At 45.2% G+C, this 16,545-nt stretch overlaps 1 protein-coding gene across 2 annotated transcripts in view; it reads right to left on the bottom strand.

The window, feature by feature from the left end:
• LDAH (lipid droplet associated hydrolase) overlaps window positions 1-16,545 on the bottom strand; it is a 104,966-nt gene that overhangs the window by 3,346 nt on the left and 85,075 nt on the right. For both annotated transcript variants that reach the window (XM_040992902.1, XM_040992901.1), the window contains exon 6: window positions 14,136-14,218. In XM_040992902.1, coding sequence (XP_040848836.1) covers window positions 14,136-14,218 — 83 coding nt within the window. The remainder of the gene's footprint in view (window positions 1-14,135; window positions 14,219-16,545) is intronic.

Raw genomic sequence — 16,545 nt, forward strand, 5'->3', positions numbered from 1 at the left:
AAAAAAGGCAGTGGGGTAGTACTCGAGCCTAGGTACTCCAATGAGGAATAGGGGTGTTCCAAGTGGCTTCTTAAGTAAAAAAATGTTTTTACTTATTTTAGGGCCCAATGTGAAATCCTTGCCTTGCATGAGCTGGGATCCCATATTGGTACCAGTTCATATTCCAGCTGCTCCACTTCCTGTCCAGTCCCCTGCTTGTGACCTGGGAAAGCAGTAGAGGATGACCTAAAGCCTTGGGACCTTGCACCTGTGTGGGAGACCTAGAAGAAGCTCCTGGCTCCTATCTTCAGATTGGCTTAGCTATGGCCGTTGCAATCACTTGGAGAGTGGGTGGAAGATCTTTTCTGTCTCTCCTTTTCTGTAAATCTGCCTTTCCAATACAAATAAAATAAATCTTAAAAATCTACTTATTTAAAAACCAGTTATACATAGAGTGAAAGAGAGAGTGAGAGGTATTTTCCAGCTACTTGTTCACTGCCCAAATGGCTGCAATAGCCAGAGCTGTGCCAGGCCAAAGTCAGGAGCCAAAAGCTTTCTCTGGGTTCCCCACGTGAGGGGCAGAGGCCCAAGAACTTGGGTCATCTGCGGCTTTCCTAGATTAGCAGGGAGCTGGCACAAAAGCAGAGCAAATGAGACTGCAACTGGTGCTCATATAGGATGCTGGTACTTATGCCATGGTGCCAGCCCCTAGGTTTATTTTTTTTTTTATTCCTAATACCTGTTATTATTGCTTAACACTGGTGCCCAATTCCAGTCTTCAACTGGCCAGTTCAATTACTTGTAGCTTCCCATTTGCTTATTCAAATCCTTAGTCACTTATTAGTCTGTGCAGTAAGTGACTATCGAGTATCTATTAAAGATTTACTTGTTTTAATTGGAAAGGCAGATTTATAGAAAAGGAAAGATAGAGTGAAAGATCTATCTGCTAGTTCACTCTGCAAACACTGCAACAGCCAGAGCTGAGCTGACCCGAAGCCAGGGGTCAAGAGTTTCTTCCAGCTCTCCCACGCAGGTGCAGGGTCCCAAGGCTTTGGGCCGTCCTTTACTGCCTTCTCAGGCCACAAACAGGGAACTGGATGGGAAGTGGAGCAGCTGGGATACAAATCAGCTCCCAAAGGTGAGGATTTAGTTACTAGGCTATTGTGCAGGGCCCTGAGTATCTACTTTGTTAGGAAGCCGGAAAACTGTCTTGAGAGATTCAAGAGCCCAGAAGAGGGTCAACTTCTGAGAAGAAGCAGAGGGCAGGAAAGGGTCCTCATGGGGGAGAGGCCAAGTAGAGTCTAGAACCTGGAGGGAGCAGACTAAGCAAAGTCAAAGCATGGAAGAGGGAGGCCTGTAGGAGAACTGCAACTAACAGCAAATGGCTGGAATACTGGGGTATTCCGGTCAATGAACAAACCTGGGTGGCAGAGCAGATGGAGATGCGGTAGTGGACAGCTCTCCTCTGTCCATGTTAGGGAAGCTGCACATCATTTTGAAATCCACAGGTGCAGTGCCTCGAGCAGCTAGTCAATCAGGGAAATTACAAGTGACAGAGGCATGGATGGGAGAGGGAAGGTAAGGGCAACTGGTCCTAATGCCTACTGGTCGGAATCACTATATCCACTGCTGTCAAATCCTATGGCGTGAATGCAGGGCAGGTGAGACTGCGCTTCTAAAGTCACTGCTTATATGACAATAGCACTACGACTTAATCAGTGTTGGAAGAGGTGACTGGTTTAAAAACACCTCACAGAGGAAAATAATTCACGGAGTACTACAGACAGTACTGATTAATGACTAAGCCTTGAGTGGCAGACTTACTTGTGGCCTAGAGACTTCTCTGGCTATCACCTGGAGTTCAGCCAGCTTTCAAAGCTGCACAGGACCTTGGACTTACAGATCTACCACTTCAGTCATTCTTCCCAAGTATTCCACATGAGTGCATGCTTGGGTTGTTTTCTGCTACTTTTCCAGGAGCATTAGTAGGGAGCTGGCTCAGAACTGGAACCGCTGGGATTTGAACCAATGCCCATGTGGGATGCTGGCTTCACAGAGGCTTAATTCTGCTATGTCACAATGTTGGACTTGGGCAGGCCCCTTGGTAGATACTTTTTCTAATAGAAATCAATAAATAATAATTCAGGAGGTAGCATATTCTATACTTATCACGTATATCATCATCAAAGAGTCTGAATGGTGTCAAGAAATTTGGAAGTTTGGATGTCAAGCTGCTCTGGTGTCTTTTCCCAGGGCATGATCATGCAAGATGCTGGGAAAGCCACCTTGGGGTACGCACTCTCACCAATGCTTGGGATAGAGAGGAATCTTGCGGGAACTGTAGTATACAAAGGTCACCTTTGGGTTTCAAGGCACAAATCATATCCAAGTAGTTACGGGGCTTCCAGTGCACACTGCGTGTACCGGGAGCCACAACAGGAAGTGGTGCCACTTCAAGACGCACAAAAGTGAGGAACCCAGATTCCCACGTCTGCGACTTTTCTTTTTTCTTTTGTTTTATTTCCTCCTTCTTCTATGTATATATATATTTTAAAGATTTTACCTATTTTTATTTGAAAGGCAGAATTACAGAGAGGAAGCAAGAGGGGGAAGAGGAGAGAGCAGGGAGACAGAGTAAAAGAGAGACTCTTCCCTCCCCAAATGGCCACCAGAGCTGAGCCAATCCGAAGCCAGAATCCAGGAGCTTCCTCTGGGTCCCCTACATGGGTGGAGGGTCCCAAGGCTTTGGGCCATCCTCAACTGCTTTCCCAGGCCACAAACAGGGAGCTGGACTGGAAGCAGGACTGCTGGGACACGAGTTGGGACCCACATAGGATCCCAGCGCATGCAAGACCAGGACCCTAGATACTAGGCTACTCTGTTGGACCCTGGTTTTACTTTTTGATTCTCCATGACCAGCAGCCACTTACAGTGGGCTGGATTTGGGAGACCCTACCTACCTATTTGATAGAAGTGTCAAGTATTGAAAGCTTGGTTTTAAAGTTTCTTCTTTCAGCTGTATTCACTGAAGGGCTCTCTGAAAACCTTGGCTTGCAAACAAAACACATGGTTATCTGATGCCTTTATTTATACTGGCTCAAGACACTTCCTGTCCCCCGTAGATTGTTACAGGCAACAGACCTACCAGAGGACTGTATGCCTGTAACTGTAAGCAGGAAAGTGAAAAAGTGTGAGGTGTGTGGAGGTAGTGGTGGGGGCGGGAAAGGACAGGTGAGGTTGAAAGAAACAGAACTGACTGGTTATTCAAACACAGTGCTTAAGATGTAAGCTCTTAGTACGCTGGTATGTAAAAAAGAATCATGAAGGAAGCTGAGAACAGCATGCCAAGCTTGTGCCCTACACTTTCGACCTGTTCACACACTGTCCAGGCAGCAAAACTCCAAGGAAGGTGTTTTACCCCTGTGTAACAGAAAGGGAGACTGAGGCTTCGTGAGATCACCTTGCTTCAGCTGAAGCAATGGAGGAACTGCAAAGCTGGGTCCTGAACCCAGAGATGCTCTGCCCCAGCAGCACCTTTTACTAGCATTTATAACTTGCAGGGAGTGGATCGATGTTACTAAGATAGGTTGTGAAAATGAGAGAAGACCTACGGAGTAAGATGATGAGAGAGTCCTTGCTATGGAGTACCTCGGAGACACCGCATGGCATGGGCTGAGAACTGCTCTGAGAATGCCAGTCGTTCACCAAGGCTGCCAAGCCACGGGCAGCACGTTACCACTCAAAGGTTCAGGAGAAAGGAAACGAGCGCCAGCAGTCCACTGCTCCTGGGCTTTTGTTTTACGACTCTGAGAGCTGACACAAAGCACGCGTGATTGAGAGGGACATTTTTTCCCCCAAATTGTTCTCATATTAAGTAGCCCATTTTTTCTTTTTCTATTAGAAACAAAATCTAACATTCTCACTTCTTTTAGATTGTGAGGCCCAGGATGGTGCTGTTGTCTTGCTTCTTAGGTTTTCTACAAGAAAGTGGTATAACGGTTACTACAGACTCTGTGTGCCTTTTTTTAAAAAAAAGATTTATTTATTTTTATTGGAAAGGCAGATGTACAGAGAGGAGAGACAGAGAGGAAGATCTTCCGTCCAATGGTTCACGCCCCAAGTGGCTGTGACAGTTGGAGCTGAGCCAATCCGAAGCCAGGAGCCTTCTTCCGGGTATCCCACACGGGTGCAGGATTGTGCAAGGCATTGTGCCGTCCTCTACTGCTTTCTCAGGCCACAGGCAGGGAGCTGCATGGGAAGCGGGGTCGCTGGGATCAGAACTGGTGCCCAAATGGGATCCCAGCACACTCAAGGCAAGGACTTAAACCACTATGCTATTGCTCCGGGTCCAGACTCTGTGTTCCTAAATGCATTTTTCCTCGCTGTTCGGTGTGCCCCTTAAGACAGGGGTGAAAAACTTCTGGTCTGCATAGGAAATCATGTGGTCTGATCTAGCCAAAGCTGGCTCTGTGGCTTAGTGTGTTAGGTTGTGGCACAGTGCATTAAGCTGCTATATGCAGTGCTGGCATCTCACACGGAATGCCAGTTTGAGTAATGGCTACTCCACTTCGCATCCAGCTCCCTGCTGCTAATGCACTTAGAAAGGCAGCAGAGGAGAGTCCAAGTACTTGGGCCCCTAAAGCCACATGGGAGAGCTGGAAGAAACTCCTGGCTTCAGACTGGTCCAGTTCCAGCCACTGCGGCCACACAGCCATCTAGGGAGTGAACCAGCAGATGAAGATTCTCTTTGGCTTTGTTTTTCCTTTTCTTTCTCATAACTCTGCCTTACAAATAAACCTCTTTAAAAAAAAAAAGAAAGAAAAAGAAAAAAAAGTTAATATATCTGTGTCAGGATAATTTTCAAGTTGGTATTTTTGCATGGCTCTGTGAATGATACTGTAATTACCCAAATGGCTCTTGGTGGAAAAAAGGTTCCCCACCCCTGCCCGCTCCAACGTGAGACACGACACTCTTAAAATGTACCTGCAAACTGTACAGCTGCATCCCACACAGAAGCCACACTTGCCATTTCTCCTTTTAAACAATTATTCACTTGACACAGGGAGGGAGCAAGACAGAAGCGTGCACCCTCCCGACTCCTGGTTCCCCCAAACACCTGTAACGGCTGAGGCCCAGCCAGAGCCAGGGACCCAGTGTCTGAGCATCGCTGGTGCCTCCCAGGGTGTGAATGGCAGGAGGCTGAGATTGGGCACTGAGCAAAGCTCAAACTCTGACACTCTGACATGTGGACATCCCAAATGACAGCCCTAGTGACATCAGCCACTAGGTCACCTCCACGTTTACCTTTTCTTCTGTTTCCACCCTGGCTCCTTTTTGGTCTATCAACAGGCAACTCTGAGAGCCACAATGAGCTTCTATGTCTCCCTGGCCGAGAGTCAGAGATCCTTAGGTCTTGACTTTGCAACTTTAGAGGAAACTTCTTCTGGAATACAAGCATCTCCTTTCAGTTTCAACATTTACCCCTATGGGGACACAAATAGCCAAAAAGCTAAAAGTTTCACTGAGGGGACAGCCGGTGATGCCAGCATTCCTTATGAACTTCAGTTCAAGTCTCCACTGCACCACTTCTGATCCAGCTTCCAGTTGGTATGCTTGGAAAAGCAGTGGGGGATGGTCCAAGTGCTTGGGTCCCTGTACCCAAATGGATGGCCTGACTTTGTTATCATTTGGGGAGTGAACCTGTGGATGGAATATCCATCTCTCTCTGTTACCCTCTGTTGCTCTGTCTCCCAAGCACATAAATGAATAAAAGAAATTCACTGTAGTTTTTCTGGACTTTCTTCTGGAACTTGCAAAACTACTGAAGAAAGGGAGAGTTTAGAGCATTTAAACTCCAATTTATCTTGTTTCTTTTCTGGTACCTTTCTCATTTTGTTTTTTTGAAAATAAGAATTAAGGGCCCGGCGCGGTGGCGCAAGTGGTTAAAGGTCCTCGCATTGCACGCCTGGGATCCCATATGGGCGCCGGTTCTAATCCCGGCAGCCCCGCTTCCCTTCCAGCTCCCTGCCTGTGGCCTGGGAAAGCAGTCGAGGACGGCCCAAAGCTTTGGGAACCTGCACCCATGTGGGAGACCCGGAAGAGGCTCCTGGCTTCGGATCGGCATAGTATCGGCCCGTTGCGCTCACTTGGGGAGTGAATCATCGGACGGAAGATCTTCCTCTCTGTCTCTCCTCTCTGTATATCCGCCTTTCCAATGAAAAAATAATAAAAATAAATCTTTAAAAAAAAAAAAAGAAAATAAGAATTAAGCTCTTCCAGGACTGAAGGAAGTAGGTGAGAACAGAGATGAAGCCACAAAGGCAAGCCCTTAAGAAGAAGGAGTTGGCCCCCAGAAGCCCCACCTAGCCCATCTTCCACAGCTGGAACAGCCAACTGCTCCAAAGAGTGGGGACCCTTTCTTTCTAGCCTGGCCAACATGCAGGGGACAGGACCACTTGCTCCCACCCGGAAGCCACCAGGCCATCTACTGACATCCGCCCTCATCTCTTTCTTCCATGGGACTGCAGCAAGAAGCTGACCCAGGGCACTGGCTTTCTCCCAGGCAGCTGAGCAGGAAGCACTTGGAGCTGATGCATACTCCTAGTTTCTGTTCTGGTTTGACAGCACAAGAGAGTGGTGGGAGTGCTGTAAAGATCTTAAGCGAGACAAGGTCAAGTCCAACTCATCAGAATTTGTTGCTTTACTATTAGACCCAAGTTTTGATGAAAATTAACCACTACTGTATCTTCCCTCATTATGGCTGTTTTACCACAGGTTCCTATGGCACCTTACAGGAAGTGGTGGCTGTGACCTAGAAAGGGACTGGGGCATTCCAGGGTCCATGTCAACATACTCCCATCACTAACATCTGCTATGACAGAAGGAAATTATCTGGGAAGGGTGGAGGTGTGAGCAGGAAGTTAGGCAAATAGTCCTTAAAAAGACATAGTGAGGGCCCGGCGGTGTGGCCTAGCAGCTAAAGTCCTCGCCTTGAACTCGCCAGGATCCCATATGGGCGCCGGTTCTAATCCCAGCAGCTCCACTTCCCATCCAGCTCCCTGCTTGTGGCCTGGGAAAGTAGTTGAGTACGGCCCAAGGCCTTGGGACCCTGCACCCGTGTGGGATACCCGGAAGAAGTTCCTGGATCCTGGCTTCGGATCGGCATAGCATCAGCCATTGCGCTCACTTGGGGAGTGAATCATCGGGTGGAAGATCTTCCTCCCTGTCTCTCCTCCTCTCTATATATCTGCCTTTCCAATAAATAAATAAATCTTAAAAAAAAAAAAGACATAGTGAGGTGGTAGTTAACTTTGTAACAGTCACAGTGAACACTACTGAGTACTTAGTACATGCCTGACACTCAGACACTTGTGTAAGGTCTGAATTTTAAGGTATGAATTATAGTATCCATTTTCAGAACTGAATGATAATAAGCCATTTTGTGGGTGAGGTCCAGCAACTTAAGTAAGGTCATGTTACCAAGCAAATGCAAGAGTCAGAGTGGGAACCTGGGCTGTGACTCGGAACTTCGCTCCCCACACACTCAGCTTGCTCCTTTCGATCAGGTACCGACTGAACTCAACAGTATGTTACTGCAACTGCCTCAAATGAAGCTCTCAAGGTCGAAGTGAATGAGATAAAAACAAACCTATGTATTTCCAGGATGCTTAGGACATGCTGGACAGGCTTCAAGTTAAACAGGCAGAACTAACAGAATGTGTTTCAGATGGAGGCTTGGCGGAAAGGCAGCCCTGGTTAGCTGGTCCAGGGAGCACTTCCTACGCTCCACCAAGCAGGACGTGTGCATGTCAGAAGGATTTGCATGCCCAAATCAGCAAACAACTGAACGAGGTCTGCTCCTAAAGGTGGCATCACCCCTAAGATGGACAAAGACAGGGCCAAAGTAAGGGTTCCTGTTTCTAGGGACACACTGGAGTCATGGCCTGGCCCTCCAGGGCAGGGGCAGTGCCCCCTCTGCCACTGCCCAGTTTCCTCTGACTGCTGCAGCCACGTGTCCTCCCTTGGAACAAGTCCAGATTCCTACGGGCCAACAGTGATGCTCAGGCTCTCTCTGGCAGTAGCACACACCAGCTGTTTCCATAGGCCTGGGCCAAAGATGGTCACGGCAGTTGAGAATTTCCCTCCTCAGTGAGTTTGAAATGAAAACTTGAAGTTTATAAACCCAACACTAATTCACTTTTCCATGAATGAGACAGGCATCCCCTTGTAGTTTAGGACAATGATAGACCGAGGCAATGCTGACCTCCTATTTGCCGTGGACACACCAGGTGCCTACCAAAGTGCTGCACACCCCAGAGCCCCCAGACACACTGGGACTGGGGTGGGGGAAATGTGCGGCTGATTTGGTTCCCTTGACTTATTCCATCCTGCTCTTGTTCCCACCCCTTCCTCTCCATTCCCATCTTATTAACCAACTCCTTTTCTCACTACCCAAACACCTGAGTTGGTTTCCCAAGGATCAATCTTTGGATGGCTTTGCTCCTTACACTGAGATTTCCTGATATGTTCTCATCCATGGCCATGGCTTCTACTTCAGCCTCAACCACCCCACATCAGAATTGAGTCAAGACTACTCATCCCAGCTGTCAGTCATGTGCCTGCTCAGATATCCCAAAGCTATCTCGAAGACAAGGACCTAAAACAACGACTTTCTCAACTACCTCCCACAACTTACTGCTTCATCTCCATCAGTATCTCCTACCTTGTTAGCAAACCAGATACAGAGAGATCATCTTGGATCACTCCACCCCCATTCACTGATAGCGTGCTAATGCTTTTGATGCTACCTCTTACATCTTTTAAAAAATTCACTTTGTTTCCCATTATACTGTTTTGTAGGTTTAGGGCATCCCCCCTTTCCTCCCTCCTCCTCCTCCACCTCACTCCCATTTTCCTCTCTATTTTACAATTGTATAGTCTTACAGCTGCAGCCACAGTTTCAGCATTCCGCTACTTATTATGTGTCATAACATTGCTGGCACAGGCAATGGTGGGGAATCTAGCATCTTGTTGTCAATGTTTATTTAAGTTTCAATGGGGGGAGGTCCTTCTTTTATTCAGGATTACTATCTCTTAAGCCTTTACACCCCAAATCTACTGCCCTAATTATTATTATTTTTTAAGATTTACTTATTTTTATTTGAAAGGCAGGTTTATGGACAGAAGGTGGGGCAGAGGAAGAGAGAGAGTGAGTGAGTTCTACCATCCATTGCTTCACTCCCCAAACAGCCACAATGGCAGGAACTGAGTCAATCTGAAGCCAGGAGCCAGAAGCTTCTCTCCAGGTCGCTCATGTGGGCAAGGATCTGAGCCCTCGGCCTCTGCTTTCCCAGGTCATAAGCAGGCAGCTGGATAGGAAGCGGAGCATCCAGAACTCAAACTGGCACCCACATGGGATGCCAGTGCTGCAGGCAGCAGGTTAGCCTGTTACCACTGCATTAGCCTGTTATGCCACTGCCTCAAGCCTATGAAAACCTCATAAATAATTTCCCCACCTAAATTTTAATCCATTCTCAATATTTTGACACACATTTCCCAAGAAGACCGGACATGCACAGCCGGCATACACTGTGACTCATTGGAGACTGTCACGTGGCTATCAGCCTCCTGGCTCTCCCCTGGATTATCTCCACAACCTCCTCAGTGCAGCATTTCATGGCTTCTTGTCCTCAGGCCTGTGGCCACATCATAATACCATACACTTCGCCTTTTCTAGCTTTTCTAATGCTGAAACTTTTCACTTGGTCATCTATAGATCCACGAATACTCATGAAACTAGAGTTGAGAGAGGGAGAATGTTCTGGAAAAAAAAGGAAGACTAGTTATACTTTCATTTTTGTTAATTTTTTAAAAGATTTATTTATTTTTACTGCAAAGTCAGATTTATGGAGATGAGAAGAGATAGACAGGAAGATCTTTCATCCAATTATTCATTCCCCAAGTGAGTACAACAGCCAGTGCTGTGCCGACCCAAAGCCAGGAGCCAGGAACTTCCTCCAGGTCTCCCATGCAGACACAGGGTTCCAGGCTTTGGCTGTCCTTGACTGCTTTTCCAGGCCAAAGGCAGGGAGTTGGATGGGAAGTGGGGACGTCGGAATTAGAACTGGTGCCCGTATAGGATCCTGGTGCGTGCAAGGTGAGGACTTTAGCTGCTATGCCACTTCACTGGGCCCTTTGTTATTTTTTAACTAAATCATATTATTTTCTACTATTATGAATACAAGCAACAAACCATAGAACAAGGGTACTTTAAAAGTTTATAGGAGGGGTCTGTTGCCATGGCCTAGCGGCTAAAGTCATCGCCTTGAACGTGTCAGGATCCCATATGGCCCAGCTTCCCATCTAGCTCCCTGTTTGTGGCCTGGGAAAGCAGTCGAGGATGGCCCAAAGCCTTGGGATCCTGTACCCGCATGGGAAACCCAGAAAAGTCTTTGGGCTCCTGGCTTCTGAATGGCTCAGCTCTAGCCATTGTGGCCACTTGGGGAGTGAATCATTGGAGGGAAGATCTTCCTCTCTGCTCTGTTTCTCCTCCTCTTTGCATATCTGACATTCCAATAAAAAATTTTAAAATATCCTAAAAAAATTCAATGCGTATACTTCACATATTTAAAAAAAATTACTCTGAGAAGGGGTCTTTATGCAAGAGTTAAAGAGATTCGCAACTCTAAAAGGGCTCGGAATCTACACTCTAGTGGCTTTCCTACTTCTACCCATCCCGATCGTGTACCCATTTTTCTCCAGGCATCATGGATGACACTGTGTCCTGGGGAAATCAGGTTGAGAAAAACAGTTCATCACCCTCATTGTGGCCAAGGGTGCATTTTATAACTCTGGGAACAGAGGGACATCTAACCAGAATTAGAGGTTGAAACGGGCCTCCTGGAGATGGCAGTGTAGCCACTTTTAAAGGAAAAGTAGGATGTAGTCACGTAAAAAAAAACCAGCAATCTATCCAACAGTGGAACTTCTTCTGGAAACAACTAGGAGGTAGATATATTTGCCTCAGGTAAGGGAACTAAATAAATCCAAACACTTACAATGTCTTTGGACTTAAGAAAGAGGACAATCAGGGGCTGGTGTGTTGGCTCAAACGGCTAATTGTTCACCTCTAAGCACAATATCCAAACAAGTTCTGGCTGCTCCACTTCCCATCCAGCTCCCTGCTTATGACCAGGGAAAGCAGTAGAGGATGGCACAATGCCTTGGGACCCTGAGCCCATGTGGGAGACCTGGAGGAGGCTCCTGGCACCTGGTTTCGGATTGGTTCAACTCCAGTCATTCATTGCAGCTGTTTGGGGAGTGAACCAGTGGATGGAAGATCTTTCTCACTTTCTCTTGTTCTCTCTGTAAATATGCCTTTCCAATAAAAATAAATACATCTTTTTAAAAAAGCCTAGATTTTTCAGAGTTAAAAAGGTTCACTGTCCTCAATGAAAATCTTTCTTTATGTGCCCAATGGAAATTCATTTGTAGAAAACTCGAACTTTGAACCCAACCCTGCTGATCATATAAGAAAGCCATCTGCATGATCTAATGAAAAGGCTATTTTAATACTAGCATTCCTGTGGCTTCCTGGTTGGATAGTCCAAAGATACATTTTTAGCAACTGTTTTAGGTTGAATAACATGCATAAAATGATTTTCCAACAAAACATGTGGCTCAAAATCTCCTCACATGGGATAGCCCTGGATGGCTATGGAGCTTCTGAATGCCTCTTTATGAGCAGAAGTGAACACATCAGGAATACTTCTAATCTCGGGAACTGGTTTTCAGGTTGGGCTGGAAGGCAGCAGGGCATGCCCACTAGCTTCCTGGAGCAACATGTCCTGTGAAGTTTCTTTATTTTCTCAAGCAGACTGGGACATATTATGTTGATTCAACTTTTACCAATATTAAATTACAGCATGCTTCCTCTTTTTCATTGCAGAAACAAAACGTTGCAGTAAACTTCCCGTTTCTCTGTACCTAGTTTCACTCAGCAATTAGAGTTGCATTATTCTAGTAGAGAGCTCAAATTTAGCTGGTAGAAATGATAATCAATTAACTGCAAGATAGTTTTGCATCATTACACGAAACAATGCTGTGTTTCCTCAAGTTCTACATGTACACCTGCTGCTGTCTTAAAAAGAAAACTGTTTCCTGGAGTTGGAAAAGTTTACTGCTGTGACTGTGTGTTAATACCAATCTTGAAATGTCTGCCATCCACCATTATACCTGTGTGTTTATCCTAGAAAAGTTTCAGTAAACTTACAGCCCTGACACAGTTACCAGGAACAGACCTCTATCTGGGAATGATTACACTTGCATATGGATTTAACTTAGCACAGCAACAAGTTAGTACCTTGCTTTGACCTTTTTTCTGCGCACAACATACAAGTAGAATCCAGAACGATGAGCATTTTACAGCAGCTGGCTTCCACAGGTGGTAAGACAGGCTCTGACACAGGACGCGTCCAGTCATTCAGCAAGTGTAAATTTTGGAAGTGTGCAACTGCCAGTCTTATTATTAACTGGGAAAAGTCAGTTGTTTTATGAACTTACAACACAGAGAACTTAAATGCATTCCTGAAACAGATTCACTTATGATTTAACTGAAAAATATGTTTTCCTTGTACAACCCTCAATGAGTGGAGGCACTGGGAAGCCTGGAGAGAAGGTCCTCACGAAGCCCCAGCCTTCCCCATTCAGCAGTGAAGGCATCCTTCAGGTTTCAAAATTTCCATCTCCAGGCAATTAATGCTTAAGAAACATGATGGCCAGGCAGGCACTGTGCCACAGTGACATCTGCATCCTGCACTGGAAAGCCTGCTTGGAGTCCTGGCTACTCTGGGCTTCCAGTCCAGCTTCCTGCTAATGTGCCCGAGAGTGATGACAGCCCACATACAAGACCTGGAAGGAGTCCCTGGATCCTTTGGGTATTTGGGTGAAGAGTCAGCAAGTGGTACATTTTTTTCTCTTGTCCTTTCTTTATTATACAGGGCAGGGCAGGGCAGGGCAGGGAAATGAAAGAAAAGGAAGGGAAGGGAAGGAAAGGAAAGGTAGAAAAAGAAAGGGAAAGGAAGGAAAAGAAAAGTAAGGCAAAGAGAAGAAAGGGAGGGAATGAGTGAAGGAAAGATGGAAGGGAATGCTAAAATAAAAAGAAAAACAAAACAAAAGCCCAGAGATGACAAAGATTATCATTTTCAAACTTCTTCTCTGGATGAATTATTTTCAATATTCTGGAACAATTTTTAAGCAGATATACATTTGTTGCCTTACAATTCTTTTACTGGGCAGTTTATCTGGATTAACACTGCGGGTGAGATTAAGACAACGTGTCAGCATTCAGGAAGAGATTCCAAAGTCAGCTGGGGTTTATGTGTGCATGACAGGCCGGCCACGCGTCCTGGCTCACCCAGCCAAAGCCAATGTTCAGCGCTGACTGTGACGTTTCACATCAGTGCCGGTGCAAGAACAGCACGAGCCACATACGAAATTTGCAGTTTCTGGTAACTACACAAAAAATGTATAAAGGAATAGGTGAAATGATTTTACTAATATATTCAATGAATCTAAAATATTATTTTGATAAATAATCAATATGAAGTATCAGTGAAACATTTTACTTTCTTTACACTGAGTTTTTTTTTTTTTAAACCAAAATGTATATGTTATGATACAGCACATCTCAATTCAAACCAGTTACAAATAATCCCATGTGGCTGGCGGCTGTAGTACTCATCAGTGCCACTCCGTCCTCTGCAGGATGGCGACAAACTAACAATGCCAGGGGAGCCAGCACAATCACGCAAGCTGTAGGGTGCTTAGACTTATTATTATTTCATTTATGTCAATGTAACTCACTTATTTTATAGATACTACAGAAAATCTCAGTACCAAGGCTACAGACACTAAAATGCATGGACAAAATGGAAAACTATTGATTCCAAAAATAAATTTAACAAAAACAGGTGACAAAATATACACCACCAGGCCTTGGGCTTTACTTTAAAACATAACCTGAACCTGAAGTAGAATTCTGTCTGACTCTATGAACTGCTAAGGCATTACAGATCTAAGTCAGTTCTAACGATCTGTCTTCAGTGAATATTTCTGCCCTTCAACTTAGATATACTGTAGTCCCTAAAGTGACTTACCTTAGGCAAATTTTCCTTAATGATTTCATCGTCTCTCTTCACAACCTCCATCATTTCTTGGCCTCCAAGGTACACAGCATTAGCTATAAGAAAAGATAAACGAAGTCACTTAGTAATATTCATAAGAATCATAATTGTGAAATTAGTTTTTGGTAAATTCACATTCCCGTCTTCTTTTGGCCATATGTCATTTGATACACTGGTAAGGCCAAGCAAGGCAGGCAGCCAGGTGGCATGTACAGTCTAGAGACGGGAGTATGTCCTACAAAAGCATCTTCTCTCAACCTCACCCGAGTCTCCTGTAGCTAAGTTTTGAGGTTCAGCAACGTAATGCAGGTAACACAGCAAATGACAGCATAATGGAGTTAACCAACACACGTTATTATGGCTTAAGGATGAGAAGTTCAGATGGTTTTGGATTGAACATGTAAACCGACACAGTTACTAACATGAAATTATACAGGCAGGTGTTTTTATTTATTTATTTTTTAAAGAAAACATCTGAAACAAATGCTTACTTTGCAGGGGTAGGGGACCTTTTTTTTTTCTTGCCAAGGGCTATTTGGATATTTATAACATCATTCGTGGGCCACACAAAATTATCAACTTAAAAATTTGCCTGCTGTGGATGTATTGGATTTCTAGTAACACATCTGCAGTTGCCTTGGCAGAGCTGGATCAGATGATTTTTTGGTCTGCATTTTGGATAATTTCCCACCCCTGAAGGACAGCTAAAAGTCGTTAACATTTTTTCATTTTATTTGAAAAAGTGTGTGTGTGTGTGTGTGAGAGAGAATCTTCAATGTACTGGCTTACTCCCCAAATGTCCACAACAGTCAGGGCCAGGGCAGTCTTGAGGACAAGAACCTAGAATTTCACTCAATTTGCCCATGTGGGTTGAGGGGTTCCAAGTACCAGAGCCACATCCTCTTCCCAGGGTGCCATAGTGCGTAGCTGATTTAGAGGCAGAGGCAGAGGAGCTGGGATTCACACCAGCCATTCTGGCACAAGATGCAGGTGTCCCAAAATGGTTGCAATAGCTGGACCTGCGCTAATCTGAAGCCAGGAGCTAGGAGTTTTTCCTGGGTCTCCTGTGTAGGTTCAGGGTACCAAGGCTTTAGGCCTTCTTCTTCTGCTTTCCTAGGCCATCAGCAGGGCCTGGGATGGGAAACAAGAGTAGCCAGGACACAAACCAATGCCCATATGGGATGCTGGCATTGCAAGGCAGAGGATTAGCTGGTTGGACCATGGTGCTGGCTTTTTTTTTTTTTAAAGGTTTTTCAATATTACAAAAGAACACAGATTTTTCCATTTCTTTTGGTTTACAGATCAGAGGATACCCAGCCACTACATGTCTAATGCAAGATGGCAAAGGTACGAATGAATGATTTTAATTAGACTTTATTGCTTCTTTACTTACACTGGCATTTTGAGTCTCAAGTTTTTAGGGCATTCTTCAGGGGAAGTAGATGCCTTGTTTAGCTATATTTGCTATTTCCTAAATCAGTGTGTACAACTGACCTTCCTGTGATGATGGAGACATGCATGGGTGGGAGCAGGGGGTAGCTTTTCCAGGCTGATGCATCTGCCAGTGCACAGGAAAGCTAGGTCTCAGGATCAGCCTGGTAGGAGGTCTTTCCCACCAGACTGCTCTACCCAAATTTCACATGAACATGTGGTCCAGCCTTGGAGCACATGTGGGAAGATTGGGTCAAATCCATTGAGAACTTCCATGTAAAGATGAACAACATACCCAGATACACATGGAAGACAGGATGGCCAGCTCCTTTAATTCAACAGCAGATTTCAAGTATCTCACCATAAAGAGGAAAATGGGACAGACTGAACACAATAGGGCAATTTCTCCAGTAAGTACCTAAGCCTATGGACACACTGAGATAGGCATGGACATCTAACAGGCGTTAGAAGTAATTTCTCCACCTCTCACACAGCAAAGCCAATGGCATCTCAGAGCATTCCCAATCACTTGAGTAAACCTCTCAGGACATTCTGCCCTTTGTGCGGTTCCTAGGATGACATTGGGGAAACATCTTTGTTCCCTGGTACTGATGTGATTTGGTGGCAGGAAGAGGTGCAACATCTCATGGTCACAGGAGGGATGGTGGAGGCTTTTCCTTTACTCACCTCTCCCAACCCACTCCTGGTCCTCTCCACCCTGATCGGTAGCCCACATGGGTCTGAAATTCTATTAAAAACAATAAAAATGATTCTAAAAAATGAGCAAAGGATTACAACAGGCAATGTCTCTAAAGAAGAATATGAAATAGTTAATAAGTTAATAAAAATAAGTTAATAAGGCAATGGACAATAAGTTAATTAAAAAAGAAAACAAGAGTCATGAGGGAAAGGCAGTCAAATCAAAATGAGACCACATGTCTCATCTACCAGG

The sequence above is a fragment of the Ochotona curzoniae genome, unplaced genomic scaffold (genome assembly GCF_017591425.1).
Source record: "Ochotona curzoniae isolate NIBS_2020 unplaced genomic scaffold, NIBS_Ocur_1.0 contig_883, whole genome shotgun sequence".
NCBI classification, from domain to species: Eukaryota; Metazoa; Chordata; class Mammalia; order Lagomorpha; family Ochotonidae; genus Ochotona; species Ochotona curzoniae.